This window comes from Sceloporus occidentalis, unplaced genomic scaffold (assembly GCF_023333645.1).
Source record: "Sceloporus occidentalis isolate IW3139 unplaced genomic scaffold, rSceOcc1.0.p SCAF_13, whole genome shotgun sequence".
NCBI classification, from domain to species: Eukaryota; Metazoa; Chordata; class Lepidosauria; order Squamata; family Phrynosomatidae; genus Sceloporus; species Sceloporus occidentalis.
This window is the reverse complement of record NW_028316993.1, coordinates 15594638-15614252: the sequence shown is the minus strand read 5'-3', so window position 1 is coordinate 15614252 and position 19615 is coordinate 15594638. Positions and strand designations below refer to the sequence as shown.

Below are 19615 nucleotides of genomic sequence, written 5' to 3'. Positions count from 1 at the left end.
AGTTGGTTGGGGCCACAGAAGTGGGAGAAAGGTTGGATATACATCAGATAAATACAGAAAACAGGCAAACAGGCATGAGCATAGGTTACGAGCAAAAGCAAGATATAGGCAAGTCAGGTGCAACCCACACATCATGGAGGCACTATGAGTTGGCCATGCGCCAGGACAAAGAGTCGCAGCCAAGAAGCTCCTGGCCCAATGCAATATCCGAATGCATACAGCCATTTTGAGCAGTGACCAAAGCCAGGCACAGAGGGCATGCACCACATCGCTGTGCAGAGAAAGCAAGTTCTTGCCTTGCATCACATCCCTGCAGCCTAAATGTGCCTTTTCAGTGTGGTAGCAGGAGTCAAGGCTGCATGCCACTCTTCACCCTTCCTGAGCATTATGGTTGCAGTAGCTGCAATATCTGCCTTTCCAAGCTCCATGAAGGAGGAGGAGAAAGTTGTTCGTTTTGGTCTAGGGCATTGGTAGTCCACCTCCTGGAGGAATGGAGGAGAAAGTGCAGCTTTTGCTTCCCAATACGCTATCGGCAAGCTCTCCATATATACAAAGCTTGGGGAAAAATTATTTTTGGGGACTTCAACCCCCAGAATCCTCTAGCCAGCATGGCTTCAGATGATATTGACTGGGGGTAAAAGGGGGAAATTTTCCAGGCTCTGCATCAACAATATGTTTTAGGGACAAAGCAAAGGTCATATAATAGAAAAAGGACTATTGCTGAAATGTTTTGCTCTTCCCATTTTACCCATCCCAAAGCATGCCTCCTTTTCCCCACCATCCCATCATAGAAAAAAAAATATATCCTTAATCAGGGATTTAGGTGGACTCTCTACATTTCGTTTTCCGATCGCATTTTTGGTGGTGAAAGTGTTCACATCAAAGGGTACAGGTTGAGTCTCCCTTATCTGGAATGTTGAAATCCGACATGTACCAAAAAATCAAAACGACATGAGTGGCTGAGATAGTGACACCTTCGCTTTCTGATGGTTAAATGCACACAAACTTTGTTTCATGCACAAAGTTATTAAAAATATTGTATGAAATTACCTCCAGGCTAGGTCTGTGGAACATCAATGAATTTTATGTTTGGACTTGGTTCCCATCTCCAAGATACCTCATTATATACATATATGCAATTATAAGTATTCCAAATTAAAAAAAGAATATATCCAAAATCCCAAGCATTTTGGATAAGGGAAACTCAACCTGCATACAACATAATTTCTATTGTTGCGGTTTTCCACTCTTGCTCTCTCTTTCCTTGACCCAGTTTCCTTTCGATACCCCAAGAGCTAAAGACCAAAGCACCTCACCTGCCCGGTGGTGAAGGAACGTCCATACCCTTGTCCCCGTGGCCGGATTCGGGGTGACGTGCAGCAGCTGGGACAGTTACAGATATATGAGTCAGAATAGTGTCTACTTGCAAACCTAATGAGAGACACGGGGAAGAAAGGTTTCTGAACCAAGCCCAAAGCATGACATGAGCAGAACATATGGAAATGACTCTGGGCTGGCTTCCATGGTCTTTAGGAACATCAGAAGAGCTGTGCTGGCCTATCTAGTCCAACGTTCTGTTTCCTGTGCAGCGGTCAGCCACACAACCATGGAAAGCCCACAAGCAGGACATGAGTGCAACACCTTGCGTTCCCTGTAAATGTATACCCTCCAACGTTTAACAGATGAAAACGGGGCATGTCTGGCCAAACTGTGTCAGAGTGTGGTCAAGAGTTATTAATGATTTAATGATTCCATCCTACAGAATCCTGGCATTTGTAGTTTTCTCAGACTGAGAAGGCTCTTTAGGTTTACCTTGTAAAACTATTAAATCCAGCATTCCTTTGATGGAAGTATAGCACTTAAAGTACTTATTTCTATAGTGTAGCTGAACTCTCAGTGTCTAGAAAGTAATTCTGGAGACTGTAATTCCAAGAATCCCCCTGTTCATGCTGAGGATTTTGGGATCTTTAGTTAGCTAGAATGCCCCAGTTTCAAACTTTGGCCTCTCTTGTAGCCCATGGACTTATGGTTAAGACAAGTGTTCAACCGCTGTCCTCTCTTGTAACTCATGTCAAGACAGAACACCCTTCTTACAGCCTCCCACCCTCTTTAAAAAAATGATGGTTAATTTGTGACATGTAGCCTGAGAGTTTTCCGGTGGTGTTGAGGTGTATGTGGAATCATTAGCTCTCTTATTATTTTCTTACTTGGTTCTGGCCTGATCTACACTGGAGGAACGGCGGTACCCATCACGCCGGGTCACCCCCTTGGAAGACACCTTGGTGCTGGCATCAGAATCACCGCTGTCATCATCTCCCATGGCCTTGATGTAACTTCCACTCCGCATCCGACGACATGGGATCTCCCCATCCTTCCCAGATGGGTATCCTCCCCAGTCATCTTGGGGCACCTGAAGGAAGAAGAAAATTTGGGTCATATTTAGAATCCTAGAATCTTAGAGTCAGAAAAGACCACAAGGGCCATCTAATCTAACCCTCTGCCATGCAGGAAAATGCAGCTAAAGCATTCCTGAAAGACGTCCATCCAGCCTGTGTTTAAAAATCTCCAAAGAATAAGAGTCCACCATCCTCTAACGCAGTCTGACAGGCCAAAGTAAAGCTGCTTTAGGTCACTTTGGAGGTATGTTGTTTAAATGCTGCATGTGTCCTAAGGGGCTAGAAGCCGTGCCAAAGTCACGCTCCAGTCCTAAGTACTGGAGCACAGCTTTGCCACAGCTCCTGGCCTCTTACGTTGTGTGTATCACTGAAATAGCATACCTCCAAAGTGACCCGAAGCAGCTTTATTTTGGCCTGTCTGTTCAGGCCCTAAGAGCTCTTACGGTTACGAGCATCTTCCTCGTGTTTAGATGGTATCTCTTTTCTTGTAACTTGAATCCATTGGTTCCTTTTCTATTCCCTGGAGCAACAGAAAATAAGTTTGCTCCATCTTCGACATACATCTTCCAGGAATGCTTCTAACAACTAAAGCATTCTTGAAAGAGGTCCATCCAGCCTCTGTTTAAATATCTCCAAAGAAGGAGAATCCACCATCCACTGAGGCAAAGAGCTTTTGGAGTTAAGAGTTTCCCTCTGAAGTTTAGATGGAATCTCTTTTCTTGTAATTTGAATCTATTGGTTCCTGTTCTAGTGTCTGGGACAGCAGAAAATAAGCTTGCTCCACCTTCTACATATCTTTGGGCTTTTAACCCAACGTTTAAAAGAAATATCAAAGTTCCCGCAGACAGAGGGGTTCAGACTGGATTATAGAAAAGTTTTGGCCATGGTGCTTGGGGGACTCTGAAACTTGTAGTGAGAAAGAAAAGTACATTTGAATCTTGACTTGATGATGGAAACCTGAGGAGTGACTGTCTCAGCCTCAGAGGAAGGCAATGGTGAATCCCCTCTGAAGAAACCTGCCAAGAAAACCTTACAGTCACCAAAAGTCAGAAATGACTTGAAGGGACACAGCAAACATAACAAATATTACATGGAAATAAAAGGATGGCTTTCACTTAATTGGTCAACAATCCCCATTCCCCATTTTCTCACTCTTTTGTCTTGTTACCTCCGATGGCACAGAGTTAATTCTGGCAAGATGGCATCTTCACACAATTTATTCCCTCCACACTAAACAGGTATGACCTCCCTTTTTCACTTTGACATTTCCATCTCAGGGGTTGAATATATTCATTATTTCACAAAGCTTTTGCCTGTCATCATACACTTCAAACAATTGTATCTTGGGGCAAACAGTGTGCAATACAGGCAGGGTTGGAAAATAACAATTTTTTGGAAACTGAAAAACAAACAACCCCCAAACCCTGTTTTTTGTGGGAGTTAAACTTTTTTTTTTGGGGTGTGTGTGTGTGTGAAACCAGGTTTTTTTGCATTAATATGTAGGACTACACCAATATAGGTCTAAATCATAAAATTAAGGCGCAAAATGAAGTTCAGATGTTATGGCCACTATCTTGAATAATAATTGTTCTTTAAAATGTGCTCTTTTAAAGCAAGTTGTTTTGGTTGAACGTGTTCATTTGATTCTGAATGGCATTTCTTGCACTATAAAATAAAGTGAGCAACTGAGACAGGTCTAAAAATGAACAACTGCCAATAAACTATTAAAGTTAAAATTCTAAAATTCAAACAGTCATTGTTATTCCATTAATAAGGTTGGAAAATAGCATTAATAGACTATCTATCTATCTATCTATCTATCTATCTATCTATCTATCTAGATAATCAATTTAAAAACAGGAGTTTTTAAAGATTTAAAGCATGCATGATTTAAAGCAATGGTGGTGTGATTGGAATAAACTATGGATACAATACCTCTGGATCATTTATCATGCCCTCTTCCCTACAAGACTGTTATTGGTCACTGTGCAAAACAAGCCAGGTACAATATAGATATCCTCCCCCTCCCCAATTGCTTAATAGGAAATTTCAGAATGGGATGAGTTAAATTATGGTAGCAATTTGGGGAAAAAGGTTAGTTCCTTCCTTTCTCAGGGACCCAGATCCAAAAGTGAGGAGATCCGATGATGCAGGGAAGGCGAGAGGCTTCCAGGGCACTGGTGCAGTGAATCCACTTTGGAGTTTAGTCTAAAGGAGCTATGCAAGATGCTGAATGCTACCTCCAAAATAGGTAATAAGCCCCACACCATATTCACTGCACCCTTGGTAGAGATGTCTCCGATTGCTCCTGTCGTGTTGAAACTCCTGTTTCATGTGCAGCTTGCTCACTTCGGTGCAGAGCTACAACATACACTTGGCTTACTCACTAGGTTGAGCACATCATTCAAATGTTATAACCATATTTCCACATATAATGACAAATTAGCCAATTTACCACAGCTTTCTGTCCAGCTGGCCATAGAGTTCTTAGCCAAGAGGCAACAAAAGCTGGACTTCTAGTCCTCAGAAAGCTGGAATGCAGAAAGCTGCTGCGTCCCACATCCATGAACCTAACCAACCTGACCTGGAAGGGGTTGGTTTCGATAGGTAGCTCCAATGCTGCCCCCCAACCCCTTCAGCTCCAAGCTTCTCAAGAGGTTCCTTGGATGACCTTGCCTTCTCCCACCCTCTCCAGGTACAGAAACAGGGCTGTTCCTAAGGACCATACATAGCGACATCTCAGCATCCCCACCTCACAACTCCCCCGGCAAGGGAGCCCTGTCCAAATCCCACCCATGATGGGAGCATAGGAACAGGCTGGTTGACATCGGCTTGCCCCCGATGACGCCCTTACCAGGTTCCGGTGACGGGCTGGCATCCCTTGGGCAATCAGGAGGAGAGCAAAACAGCTGGATGGGAGCAGGAGGCCTGAACAGACACTGCTGCTTCGGCTTTGGCTTCTGCTCTGGCTGTTTGGTCCTCTTCTCAGAGGAAACATCCAGGGGGGTTGCTCATTGTTGCCTCGCCCCTCTCATGTCCTAGCTGTGGTGGGGCTGAGATGGGGAGAGCCTTAAACTGGGACTGGATCGGTGGCATGCTTCCACCCCATCCGCACCCCCTCCTGTCCCTTTGTCTGGATGGGCAATCAAACTACGTGTCATTCAATCTCTCCTTCCCCCCGGGAAAAACAGCGATTGAGAGAAAGAGAAGAGTTAATTAGCTTTTAATTGGAAATGGACGACCCCGGCATGGAGCTGGCTAGCTTGCCGAGGCCCTTCAAGGGTTAAGCAGTTGTAGATCAGATCAGGGGCATCAGGGTGGGAATATTTGGAGCCTGGCGGGTGAAAGGATACCCATGTTAGCAATTGGATGTGCTGCAAAATCACATCCAGGTTGGAGGAGATGAGGCCTTTGTAGGTGGGGCTTGGCCACGCGCCATGTGTTGTTGAGAGAACCATGCCCAATCTGTGTCGCCGAAAGCTTGGCACCCATCCTCCAGTTAACTGGAGCCTTAAATTGAAGGCTCGAGGGAGGTAGTTGGCCGTATCGATGGAACCGGGTCCCTCCCGCCTCTTCCAGTGTCAGGAGAGCCCCCCATGTAGAATGGGGAGAAATGGAGCACGGAAACTAGTTCAGGCTCATATTAAATGGGAGAGGGTTGTCTGTGACCCTTTGGAAGTGTTGAAGCATGGCGGGGTCAGTGGTAGGTCTAGGGGAACATGTAGTTGAATAAAAAAAATCTGAAAGGCTAAATTGTGGCGATACTCCAGCATTAAGCAAAATTCCAGATCTTGAGCCTTTTTGCATTACGGTTATAGCAGTATGATTTCATTTTAGCTGCCAAGGTTCTATTCTTTGCACTTTCAGAAGGGATACATTGGGCCCTTGGTGTCCACTGGGGTTGGTTGCAGGACCATCGCCTGTATGGATACCAAAATCTGTGGACACTCAAGTCCCATTATATAGAGTGGCGTGGCAAAATGACGTTCCATATATAAAATGGCAAAATCAAGTTTTGCTTCCTGGATTTTTTTTTTTTTTTTTTTTGGGGGGGGTATATTTTCAAGCTGTGGATGGTTGAATCCATGGATGCAGAATCCATGGATAGCGAGGGCTGACTGTATTTAGAATTCTCAACCAGACAGTTCTAATGTGTTGGCCCTCAAACTTTGGTTGTAACTCCTGGGAGACGGTTCAAAAAATCTAGAGGACCAAAGGCTGAGAAACAATGCTATGATATCTCATCAAACTACAAAATTCCAGGGTTCCATAGAATGCAGCCTTTGTTGTAAATGAGGAATCACAGTGCTACAATTCTGTAATGCAGAAAGGGTCCCTTCTCTTTCTGTCTGCATCCACACAAACCATGCTTGACCAAAATGTGACCCACTGAAACAAATGCAATCCAGAGATTATATTCTGTTGGATGCCTGACCATCTCCTGCACTCTGGTTTTACATACAAGCAAGCCAAGGACAGTTGCTGTATTAATCTTGGAGGTCCATGCTGTACTGGTTTAATTTTTTAAATATTTCATTCAACAGCAGTTGTTGTTGTTCTGGAATGATACACATATATAGAGGAGACACATGGGAATGGTGCATAGGCTGTTTTCACACAGGGACACCTACATCTGATTATCCTTTTGGGATTTTTGTGGCTTTGTCTTTTGTAGTTCATAGAGATCACAGGAGTGTGCGGATGTGAATGGAATAGTTTCCTGAACTACAAAGACTGCTGCCATACTTTAACTGTCTTGGCTGTATCCTATAGAATCCTTGGTTTTGAAGATTGGTGAGGCACCAGAGCTCTCTGATGGAGAAAATATTGCACAAAACTACAAACCTCATAGCACTGAGCCATTGCAGTTAAAGCAGTATCAGACTGCATTAATTCTGCAGTGTAGATGCAGTCAAAGTGATGAAACCCTTCCTATTATGTTTCCCTTCTCTGCTTTCCAGAAGTATTTCTGTGCTGCAAGCCAACGTGGAAGTTGCATAGTAACCCTGCATAGTATTCAAAGCCAGCCAATTTATTTTGGCAGATGAAACAGAAAAGTCCCACAAGCACCTCTCACTATCCTTAGCAGTAAAAGCTCATGACAAATTAAATCACTAACAATTTCCTCTCTTTTCATAAAAAGGAGGGAGGGAGGAGGAGGAGAAAAAGAAAAGAATGTAGGAACAGCTTTAAGACTAAATGGTTTTTATTTTTCCATGAGCTTTCATGGATATGAACACACTCCTTTAGATGCAACACAGAGATGCTGTACTGCAGCATTTCCCTCTTCCCTCCTCCTTTTTTTATGTTGCAAGAAACTAACACAGCGTCTTCTTTGAAAGCTCCCTTTTTGAGATACCTCCAACTTTCTGGCTCAGAGGGCTGTTGTTCCATGCTGTCTAACAGCAGTGTTGTTGAGTGGGGATTTAAACCTGGATTTCCCCTGCCCAAGGCTCAAACTCTAACCACTACATCACACTGCCACCAACTTTCTAACCCTTGTTAGCCGAACGGAAGATGGCTCAGCTTAACTGCGGCATCATCAGTGGTGCTTCTTCAACTATGCAGTGACAGTTGTGAGCATGGGGAGAACAAAGAGCATGAAGGTGAGTTAACTGGAGAATTGGTCTAGGTCATCGCGTGTTTTTTCCATGTACCTCTTGCTGCCTGGAGGACCCACAAGTCATAGAATCATAGAGTTGGAAGAGACCACAAGAGCCATCCAGGCTACCCCCTTGACATGCAGGAAAGCACAACCAAAGCACTCTTGACAGATGGCCATCCAGCATCTGTTTTAAAAGCCTCCAAAGAAGGAGACTCCACTACTCTCCGAAGCAGCGTCTTCCATTGTTGAACAGCTCTTACCATCAAGAAGTTCTTCCTAAGGTTTCGATGGAATCTCTTGCTGAGCTTTGATACCCTTTGGGGTACAGTCTTATCATTGGCATTGGACACATTTGCAGAAACCCAAGGCTGAAGCCAGAGCTTGTTAAGCATTCGTTAAAACAATTGGTTGCCTCCAATTCATTACACCTCAAACAAGGATGATTCTACATTTTTTTTTAATTTAAATCACTAAACACTAACAATATCATTGCCAAGTGGTGATGAATGACTCTCATTATTTTAATGTGAAGTCGAAGGCTTTCATGGCTGGCATTCATGGATTTTTGTGGGGTTTTTGGGCCATGTGGCCATGTTCTAGAAGAGTTTATTCCTGATGTCTCACCAGCATCTGTGGCTGGCATCTTTAGAGAATGCATTCTCTGAAGATGCCAGCCACAGATGCTGGTGAAACACCAGGAATAAACTCTTCTAGAACATGGCCACATAGCCCGAAAAACCCTCATTATTTTAATTTGTCTTCAACTTATGGTGGCTCTAAGGTGAATCTATCATAGGGTTTTCTTGGCCAAGTTTCTTCAGAGGGGCTTTGCCATCACCTTCATCTGAGGCTGAGAGAGTGCGACTTACCCAAGGTCACTCAGTGGGTTTCATGGCTGAACTGGGAACCCTGGTCTCCAGAGTCCTAGTCAAACCACTACGCCATGCTGGCTCTCATGTTTTGGACTACAGCTCCCAGAATCCCAGCCTTTGGTCTTGTTATCTAGGGGATGCTGGGACATTTCCAACTCCTGACCTTGGGTCGCTGGAGAGACACATTGACTCCTTTCCACTTGACTCACATTTGCGCTAAATGGTGTGCAGGCAAGTAGGAGCCCCACTTGACAGGCGGCTCAGGTATCCGCTCAGCTTCGCAAAGCTTATTTCTCAATCACAGCTCATCAAGCGACAGCCGACATGATGAGCCCCGGCTCCTTCCCAAGGGGAGAAGATGCTGATGGAAGGAGTTGTTGTTCCCTGCCTTCCATTTTCCAGAATTTTTAAAAAAATAATAAAAAAATGCTTTTCATGCTTTGAAATGACACAAACCAGGAAAGGCCAGGGAGGTAAGCTGTGGCTGCTGTTGCTGGAATCATCCACGCCTCTGCCTTACAGGTGTGGGTTTGCAACAACGATAACATGGGGGATGCCCCGATGATGCAGGCTGTAGCAAAGGCAGGCCAGGGACCTCTGCAAAAGGCTGTGAGATGCATGTTAAAGAGGAAGCCTGGAGTAGAAGAGGCGGGTGGAGGCCAAGGACAGAGGAAAATGAACCGAGTCACTTGAGAAAACCACTTCGATCTGTGAATAAGGCAGAAATGCCGAGTGATGGAGAGACAATGGGGCACCCATTCTTTGTGATCCAGGCGTAATACTGGGGGGGGGGGGGGGGGGGGGGATGAAAGCAGATGGAGAGAATTTGGCAAGCAGGAGAGAAGGTGAATTGTTGCCAGAATTTGGAGCTGGGGGAGTAGGAGATATTTTTTAATGGACTGCACCCTCCAGAATCCCCCACCAGCAGTTGAGGTTCGGAAAGCTATAGTCCAAAAAATCCTCCTCATTGCAAAATGACAAGGTACATGTAATTAGTTTTTCTTTCCCATAACCAAGCTGTTACTAAGTTACATTATGTTGTCTTGTGCCTTCAGGTTCATTCTGACTTATGGTGACCCTAAGGCCTTTGACAAAGTTCCTCCTGGGCCTCATTCCCACTACCTTTTAAACTGGATCGCAAATTGGTTTGAAACTGTTTAAATGACCATTGTTCACACTTGAAGTGAATTGCTGAAGCGATTCAGAGAGGGGGGCCATGTGCTGGACCCATTTAACCCGCGTCTTTATGACGCTGATTTTTCCCGCGTCTTTTTGGATAAATCAATTCCATGCAAGTGTGAACCAGATGCGGATTGGAATCAATTTAAATTTCCCTTTGGCCAGCTGGGGCAGATCCATTTTGAATCAATTCATTTGTCAATGTGAATCACAAGTGGGTTATTTCATATTATTTTGCAGCAAGAAAATGCGATTGGGGCAAATGTAGTGTGAACCATGCTCCACTGCCGAACCGATCCATTGATTCGGATCACAAAGCGATTTATTTGTAAGTGGGAATGTGGCCCCTTGATATCCTTGCAAAGAAATTCATAAATGTAGGCTAGACAATGCAACCGTTAAGTGAATTTGTAATTGCCTGACCAACCAAACCCAAAGGATGGTCACCAATCTTCATCAAGGAGAGAAGTGACTAGCGGGTGCCACAGGTTTCTGTCCTGGGCCCAGTGCATCTGTATAAATGACTTGGCTGATGGAAATAGAGGGCACGCTTATCAAATTTGTACAACATAATTAGGTGAGGTAGCTAACAACCAGAGGATAGGATCAGAATTCATAATAACCGTATGAGATTAGAGAGCTGGCTCAAAACTAACAAAATGAATTTTAACAGGGAAATGCAAGGTACTACACTTTGAGAGAGAGAAAAAAATGAAACACGCAGATATAGGATTTGGGGCACCGGGCTTGACAACAATACACATGAAAAGGATCTAGGGGTCTTAGTAGACAACAAGTTCAACTCGTTTTTAGGTTGCATCAATTGATTCTATGTTGTATCAATAGGCCTATGGTGCCCAGATTGTGGGAAGGAATAATACCACTCTGTTCTGCTTTGTTCAGACCTCACCTGGAATACGGTGTCCACTTTTGGGCACCACAGTTTAAGAAGGATATTGACAAGCTGGAACGTGTTCAGAGGAGGGTGACCAAAATGGTAAATGGCCTGGAAACCATGATCAATGAAGAGCAGCTTAGGAAGCTGAGTATGTTTAGCTTGGAGAAAAGAAGTCAAGTAAATATCAGAAGGGATGCCATACAGAGAATGGAGCAATCTTGTTTTTTGTTGCTCCAGAGAGTAGACATGGAGCAATGGATTCAAACTACAGGAAAAGAGATTCTCCTTTAATGTTAGGAAGAACGTCCTGACGGTGATAGCTGTTCAACTGTGCAATATGCTGCCTTGGAGTGTGCTGGAGCCTCCATCTTTAGAGGTTTTTAAACAGAGGCTGGATGGCCATCTGTTGGGAATGCTTTGATTGTGTATTCCTGCATGGCAGGGGGTTGGACTGGATGGCCTTTGAGGTCTTTTCCAACTTTATGATCCAATGATTCTATTACAGGGTTTTCTTGACAAGATTTGAAGGGTGAACTTCCCCTTCTGCAGCTGCCGAGTTCCTCCTGAATTATTTGTGGGTTTGCCAGTGCTTTTGCACACTTATGTAACAGCCCCATTCTCATCATGCCAGGAACCTCCGCCTGATCTCTCTCATTGCCATACCCTACACACTTTTCAAAGGCTCTTTTCTGCCTGCTGCATGCAGTATTCATGCACCTGGCAATAGCTTCTTCCACACTGGTGTTGGAAAGGGATCCGCATTGATGCATGTATCGCAAGAGTTTCCTTTGATCTGTTTTTTTCTTTCTTTTCTCAAAAGAAGGTGATAATGTTCCAGAGTAGAACTGGCTAGGCTTATTGCAAAGCAGATGCAGTTCAATGGAATATATATATATATATATATATATATATATAGATATAGATATAGATATATATAATTTTAATGGTGGCTTTAAAGGATCTAGCCAAGGGTCTGAACTCCTCTGCCAAACTAGATCCAGAACCGTGGGAAGCTCCTTAAAACTCTAAAATAGAAATCAGAAATTGAGGCTACATCTATAATGCACAAATAATCTCTTCCATTCCAGAATTTTCTGAAAATGCCAGCCACAGATACATCAGGAACAAACTCTTTTAGAACATGGCCACAGAGCCTGAAAAATCCACAAAAAACTATCAAAGCTTGGATAAAGTTTTTTCTTTTGGACTGCAATTCCCAGAATGCTTACTGCTGCATTCCTGTAGTCCAAGAACATTGAGAAACACTTTTCGACACTCTACATCTCTCCATCTGTACCTGTGTCTCCATTCTGCATATTTAGGGCATGGCTGCAGGGAACCTGAGAAAAGAGAAAGGTTTTGTCTCCTGCAAGCCAAGAATCCTTATGCAGCCACCCACCCAGCCACCCCCGGTCTTGTTTTGTTCTGTTTCTTTCCTCATTAGCGTATGAGGAACCATTGATCGGACCTACGCAGAAGCCTCCGTGCAAAAGAGAGAGAGAGAGAGAGAGAGAGAGACAGAAGGAAGGTGGCTCTTCTTAATGGTTTGTTTGGGCATTATTAGCCATGAGCCATAGGGCAGCATGGAAGCACTTCAAGACTTTGGCAATTGAATATCATTTTCAGCACTTCAAAAATCTTGGTCCTTTTCAATGAGAGGCAGCTGCCTTGATCGCTTACCCGCTTTGTGCTTTTTTTTTTTATTTTGCAAGGAGAGGCTATTATAGCCTTGACATTTCTCTAATCACTCACATCAAGGTGCAGTGCCATGATGCATCCTGGGAAAGGGAGCAAAGAGAAAACAGCAGAACTGGCCAAAGGAGGAGGGCAGCTTTCTGAATCAGCAGGAGGGAGGCTTAAGTTTTGGGAACAGACAGTTACCAAAGAGCGTTTGAAAAGAAGCTCAGTCCCTAAAGGCCACTATGTTTATTAGACGGAGAGATATTTGTTCCAGCTTAGCCAGAAAGCTGAACAGAGCATCTCAGTTTCACTCTGCACTTTCCTGCATGGCGTGCCCGGCCAATAGCATACCCCACTAACCTTTTTGCAGATGAAAACTGGGACACATGTGGTCAAAAAGCTTTAAAGTGTGGTCAAAATGACAAATGTTTTTAATGAGGAGCAACAGACAAGCTAGGGAAGGGTGCAGCAGTTTGCTTTTGCTTGAGCCTACTGGGAAGGGCAAAATTCTCCTCTCCTCCCTGTGAGTTAATTGAGTACAAACTACTTTTGCACTTTGAATTCAGTCTGCATCAATTACAGTGGGCCCTCACCTTACGCGGGGATCCATTCCGGATCCCTCTGTGTATGGTGAATTCCGCCTATGCTCAAGCCCCATTGGAAACAATGGGGCTCGTGCATGGTGGCGCGGCGGTGCAAGGGGAGCAACGGGCGCGCGCGCCCATTCAATTGAATGGGACGCACCGCCCCTTCTGCCCTGTGCGTACCCCACGGCTTGAGCGCGTATGCTCAAGCAGCATAAAGCACGCCCGCGTATGACGTAGGCGCGCTGTACAAGGAAAAAGATTCCACCTCAACATTAGGAAGAATTTCCTTACTGTAAGAGCTGGTTGACAGTGGAAGAGACTGTCTTGGCAGGTGGTGGACTCTCTGTCTTTGAAGATCATCTAACAGAGGTTGGATGGACATTTTTCACAAGTGCTGTAGTTCTGTATTCCCGTTTGGCAGTATGAGGTTGGCCTTATCATTGTTGTGTGCCACCAAATCGTTTCCGACTTATGGCAACCCTAAAGTGACTCTATCATGAGATTTTCTTGGCAAGATTTGTTCAGAGGGGGTTTGCCTGTGTCTCTTGGAGTCTGAGGCCAATGATAAAACCAGTACACCATGGTGGCCTTCTAGTATTTCACCAAACTACAAATCCTAGAATTCTATAGATACCGCTATGACAGTTAACGTGGAGCCATAGGCCCTATAACCATACATTTTGAAAGGGCCCTAAAGCTACCCACCTCCTTACCTGAAGATAATGATAAGACCGTTCCTTGGCCTTCGCCTCTTGGAGCATCAATGGTTTCTCTGGACCACCTCCTGAGCTGGGATAGGCCTCTCGCGCTTGGCTGACTGTCATGGTGTGCCAGGAACTCCGTTTGAGAGTCTGGCCATCCAGGGACATGGACATTCCAGCGCAGGCCAAACATTTCCCTTCCCCGCCTCCACTCTTCAGACTCTTCAGGGTCAAGTCTCTGAAGGCACTTTCTGGAGCATCCATGCAGAACTGGGTGGACTGGTCCACAGCGTGTTGCCTGCCGGACACCATGTAGCTGCTGTCGCTGTCCAGGTTATCGTCCGAGCTCCACCAACCCATCATTTTGTTCCGGTGGCGGGAGGAAGAGGAGGAGGAATCCAGCTTACGGTCTTTGCTTTTGCTTCGCTTTCCATGGCGCGACTGGCGGTGGTGATGGGGAGGGTGGTGGTACCCGGCTTCGCCTCCCCGGCCCTCCATCTTGGTGCCGTTGTACTCCCGCTTGGAAGGGGCCTCCAGGGAGTGGGACTTGGCAAAGAGCTTCTGGACCGAGTGGACGAGGTGCCGGATGCGGCTGGGGCTCTCGCTACGGGGCTGCTCCGTGCTGCTGGCCCGCTGGTACTGCAGGGTGTGGAAGCCGTCGTGATGGAGCGGCAGTTGCTGCTTCTCGAACTGGTCAAGGAGGGTCGGGGGCAGCCGGTTGATCTTGCTGGAAGGGTGAGCGGCCGCCATGCACTCGTCGCAGGAGTCGTACGGCTGGGGAGCGTGGTGCATCCTAGGGAAAGTGCTGCTGCTGCTACTGGCGGCCGAGGGGGGCTCCGTTAGGCTGAGGGGGGCTTCGGCAGAACTCCGGGATGGGCAGTAGTGGTCCAAAGAACAAGGCTCACTGGGGCTAAGGAGGTATGGCTGGCGGGATTCCTGGCTATGGTGGATGTATTCCATTGGTTGTTCGCAGGCCTCCGGGACGCAGCGGCAAGGGTGTTCGCGTGACTGGCTGCGCTCGCCATGGTAGCTCTTCATCGTGTCATAACTGAGTGTGCTGCCTGCTCATCTTGCCATCCAGGGGCAGTGAAGGTGGCAGTGTCAAGAGACCATGCAGCACCTGCAAAAAGATACCACCAAAACCAGATGATGTTATACCAAGGGAGATATTGTGATGTTACTACAGCTTACAGTGGACCTTGCTGACTTAGGGATCAATCAGACGTTGTTGTTTTTTTAGCACGACTATGCAAATAATCTCACTCATGCATTCCAGCTTTGTTGTTCAGACTATGGAACTGCATCTCTGCATGTCTCTTCAAGTTCTATTGCTTACATGTATCAGCACTCCAATAAAGATGGAATGAATGATGCGAATGCATTCAAAGCACATTCAGGGCATGCAGAGTTTTATCTCGGTTTACCCTGGGTCTATTCACATCAGTTAATCACACAGCTGAGCATGTGAAACACTTAGAAAAACCTGGAAACAAAACTGAGATCAATTATATCAGGTTCAGGTTTTTTTTGCCAGCCTCTCCCCTGTAAAACAAACAAACAAAACCTTAATTGGATGTATTTGAAATGCATGTGAACAACAAAGATTCAACCCAGATTCTACCTGCATTATTTTCACCGTCTGCATACCCCTTAGCTTTCCGAAAGGGATTCAATGCTCTAGTGGAGAGTCACCCACAGGATTCTAGCCAAAGTTGCAAGTCCCTCCAAATAGTTACTATGAAACTTTGATCAAAGGTCAAAGGGTCCCCATGATTGTCTCTTCTTGCCCAGCATTCAGGCAGCTGGTAGCCCTGCGGTCAGTGGGGCAATGAATATTCTTTTAGTCCACATTTTAAATTGTCCATAGGGTTAAACTGCACCCAAAATTTGATACTGAAACTCCAAGTGGATTCACACTCCCTGAAATTAGTCACGGGTCATTTGACACCTTTGCAGAACGGATGCTTATCTTGCATAACTGCCTTTCTTATTGAGAAGGTGTGTGCACTAAACACACCTAAATTTGTTCTGATCCTAATATTCTCACTTTGGATTTTTGCACATTATTGGGCCTGGTGTGGCTCCATCCAAAGCTAATGCTACTAAAACAGAGCACAAGATGAAGGAGGAGGACTGGTATATGTTAAATGACTTTGCAAACAGGAGCTTTTTTATCTGAGGTTTTGTTAACTCAGGTATCCCTGTACATCTTTTAGCCACTGAAGGAGTCAGGAAGAAACAATTTCAGTTGACCAAAAGTTGATTTCTAGAAAGCAGGTAAACTATCCAGGTGCACACCTAAATCATATAAAGTTGAAATCACTGCAAAATGAAAGGCTGCTATAAAGCAGAATTAATTAGACTGAAAATCTTTCCCGAAAATGAAAACAACAACACCACTGGCATAATTAGATCTTATGTTTAAGGGATGCATTAGGAGAACTAGAGTAGCATTAGTTAGCAGACAGACTCAAAACGTTTTGCCAAAATAAATGTCCTTTCCCTTTGTTCTGTTGTCTTATGTTGTACATGCTTTGGAATGTAAGCTCCTTGGGACAGAGACTTGTCCTCTTGTGCACCATAAAGCATCAAGTATGGTATGATACAGATGGAGAAATGGAGAAGAAATGCAGCAGGGTGCACACATCCATTATTTTGGGACCTAGTTACTGCTGTGCTTAATTCCTCTTCTCCGTCTTCCTCCCTTTCCCCTTGTGTGTCATGTCTTATTTAAACTATAAACCCGAGGACAGAAACGATCAAATGAGCAAGTGAATCTAGGAGTCTTTCTGGCTAAAGGGAAGGATGGAAATGCTAAAAATAAAATAAGAGATAATTAAAGTAAAATGGCAACCAGTATTTGGGAGATGATGAAGACAGGGAGGGCTTTGTTGAGGCATGCACAGTCTGTACTTGAAGAATATATACCCATATTGTAGAAATCTAGAAAGAAATTACTTTCTTCCATGCTGGCTAGGGGATTTTGGGAGTTTTAGTCTAAAAAGTAACCCTTTCAACTCTGCATTGTCTTAGATGTCAACCAGGTTGTACAGTGGCAGCTGGTTGCTCTGATGTCAGTTGATGGGGCAATGAATAACATTTCAGTCCGAAGTTTTAAATTGTCCAAAATGCTAAGCTACACCCCGACGATCGTAGCATCTTGGATAGCTCCTGTAACATTCGAGGTTAAACTCAGAATGGATTTACACCCCCTGAAACTGGAGCCACAATGGCCAAAAATGTACAATGGAATATGAAAGGGAACGTACACAAGTGCATGACACCTAACAGGACTCTTGCCATGGGCTTCAATCTAACATCCCCTTACATATATGTGTGCATGTGCCTTCCAAGTTGGCTGTTGACTTATGGTGACCCCATGAATTTCATAGGGTTTTCTTAGACAAGGAGTACTCAGAGGTGGTCTTGCCAGTTCCTTCCTCTGAAATATTGCCAACAGCACCTTGTATTCATTGGCAGTCTCCCATCCAAGTACTAATCAGGGTTGACCCTGCTTAGCTTCCAAGATCAGATGGGATCTGTAGCCTCTAGGTATTAGTGCAGCATAAACACCTGCAGCTGGACACATACCATGGCAACACTAAACAAATCCCATGCAGAATAGTAACTTTGCACAACATAGGCTAGTGGCTGGCTGCCATTGTGCATTTCACAATACACGCTGCACAACCACAATGGAAAGTAGAGGATGCACAACTGAAATGCATAATCACAAAGCAAAGTATAGGATGCAAAACGTGCAGTGGAAGGTATAGGACGCATAACCCACAATGCAAAGTATAGGATGCACAGCAGCAATGCATAATCACAATGCAAAGTATAGAATGCAGAACCAAAATGCAAGGTGCAGGATGCACAGCCACAATGCAAAGTATAGGATGTACAACCACAAGACAAAATACAGGATGCACAACAACAGTGTGTAATCACAACGTGAAGCATAGGCTGCAGAATCAAAAAGCAAAGTATAGGATGCTCAATCACAATATGCAACTTGCAAAAAAAGGCACAGAGGAAGATGCTTTCTGCAACTCCACTTTTGCTGCTATCAGCAGAATACATTTGCTGCGCAATGGAGACTCTTTGGCCCTGCATGCCTAGAGCAATGTACGTTTGTGTATACCTCTAAGTGAATTCCAGCCCTTATGTTTCTGCTCAGACCTTAGCCATGCTAGTCATGAATCAGAGACCTGTAGTTTGATATTTCCTCCCATGATCCAATTGTTGGGCAGCTGCTGAGCTGAAGCTAAATTGTCTTCAAGCACCAGTGAAAAGTTTCCCTTTTTATCATTTCATTTTTCCTCTTAGTGTATGTGTGCGTGGGGTGGACAGATTCATTTTTAGCCACTCATAAAAAATGCAAGAAGGAAAGAATGAATGAACCAGAAAAAAAAGAAAAGAAAAGAAAAGAAAGAAGAGACCAGCGGAAAGGAGGCTGGAAAATAAAAGGAGGGTGGGGGAAGCCTTTGGTCTAGAGGAAAAGCCACAAGGTCACTCCATTCTCAGAGTAGATTTATGGGGGCTTCACTCTCCAGGTTCTTGCAAGTCACAAATCACACTTCAATTATTCATAAATATAAAACGGCAGTGTTAAAAATAGGAGGGGAAGAGCAGCAGCCGCTGTCCTGACATCAGCAAGGGAATGGCCTTGTCAGTTAAACCAAGATGGGCTGCAAGTAACACATATTAATCACAGGCTGCGTCTACACTGCAGAATTAATGCAGTTTGACGCTGCTTGCAACAAATTGTGAACAAAGGATCCACACTCGGACATGAAGAACCTCACAGCTATATCAGTGTGGAAGCCAAGCTAAAGTGACCTCTCACTCTTCTGGCTTGGGTTCCCAAGGATCTTCCAGGCCTTAGGGCAAGGGAAAGGCATTTTCTCTGCTTCTCAGTGTCCCTCGCTGCCTTTGCCTTCACTCCCTTCCTCCCAAGGTCCAAGGGACTTTCCCCAGCTGTTTATGAAGCCCCCTCTCTGCCGCTATGTCAGAGCCGGTCCTGTTGCTGCATTTCAAATCGGCTGTATGTGCAACAGCTGCTGTGCAAGGGATTTATTTTAACCTCATTAGGACCCTTCAAAAAGCCATCTTCCAGGGAGGAAATAACTGATTCTCCTGTGTAGCTTGACTAATTAACAGGCATCATTAGCAATCTTGTTAGCATATTTTAAGCAAGGGCGCCATAGGAGTCTGGGAAGGTAAAATGTACCAGGTATCTGCAGAAGCCTTCAGTTTCAGACCAAAGTAGGGCCTGTACGCATGGGCCAAAGGGCCTTTGTTTCCCCAGCTTTGTGTCATTATGTATGATGATGCAGGCCAGGATAGGATCGGCCAGTCCAGACACCAATCTGGTGGTCGTGGAAGGATCCCACCCAAAGGGAAAAATTGCTGGATATTTGCCATGGAGTTTCTTGAGAACTCTGTGGTGACAGCCAGCAGACCGGATGGCTCCTCTGTTCCATACTTGTTTCTGCCATAGTGTCTTCTCTGAAGGCACGTATGGATGATGCAGGCCAATTGCTCTAGGCTGGGGTTGGCCAATCTGGATGCTAATCTGGTGCTCCTGGACAGATCCCAGCCCAAAGGGGAAAAGCAGTGGATATTTGCCATGGAATTTTTTGGGAACTCCATGGTAATAGCAGGCACACTGGGTGGCCCTTCCCTGTTGCAGCC

General features: G+C 45.0%; 1 protein-coding gene across 3 annotated transcripts in view; it reads right to left on the bottom strand.

The window, feature by feature from the left end:
* The window catches only part of DLGAP3 (DLG associated protein 3), a 185153-nt gene that overhangs the window by 32742 nt on the left and 132796 nt on the right, over positions 1–19615 (bottom strand). For 2 of the 3 annotated variants that reach the window (XM_089478250.1, XM_089478251.1), the window contains exons 3-5: positions 13931–15038; positions 2208–2410; positions 1317–1431 (exon numbers count right to left, since the gene is read on the bottom strand). In XM_089478250.1, the coding sequence (XP_089334376.1) occupies positions 1317–1431; positions 2208–2410; positions 13931–14956 (1344 nt within the window). In that variant the 5' untranslated portion in view covers positions 14957–15038. The remainder of the gene's footprint in view (positions 1–1316; positions 1432–2207; positions 2411–13930; positions 15039–19615) is intronic. The other variant, XM_089478252.1, reaches the window with a different exon arrangement.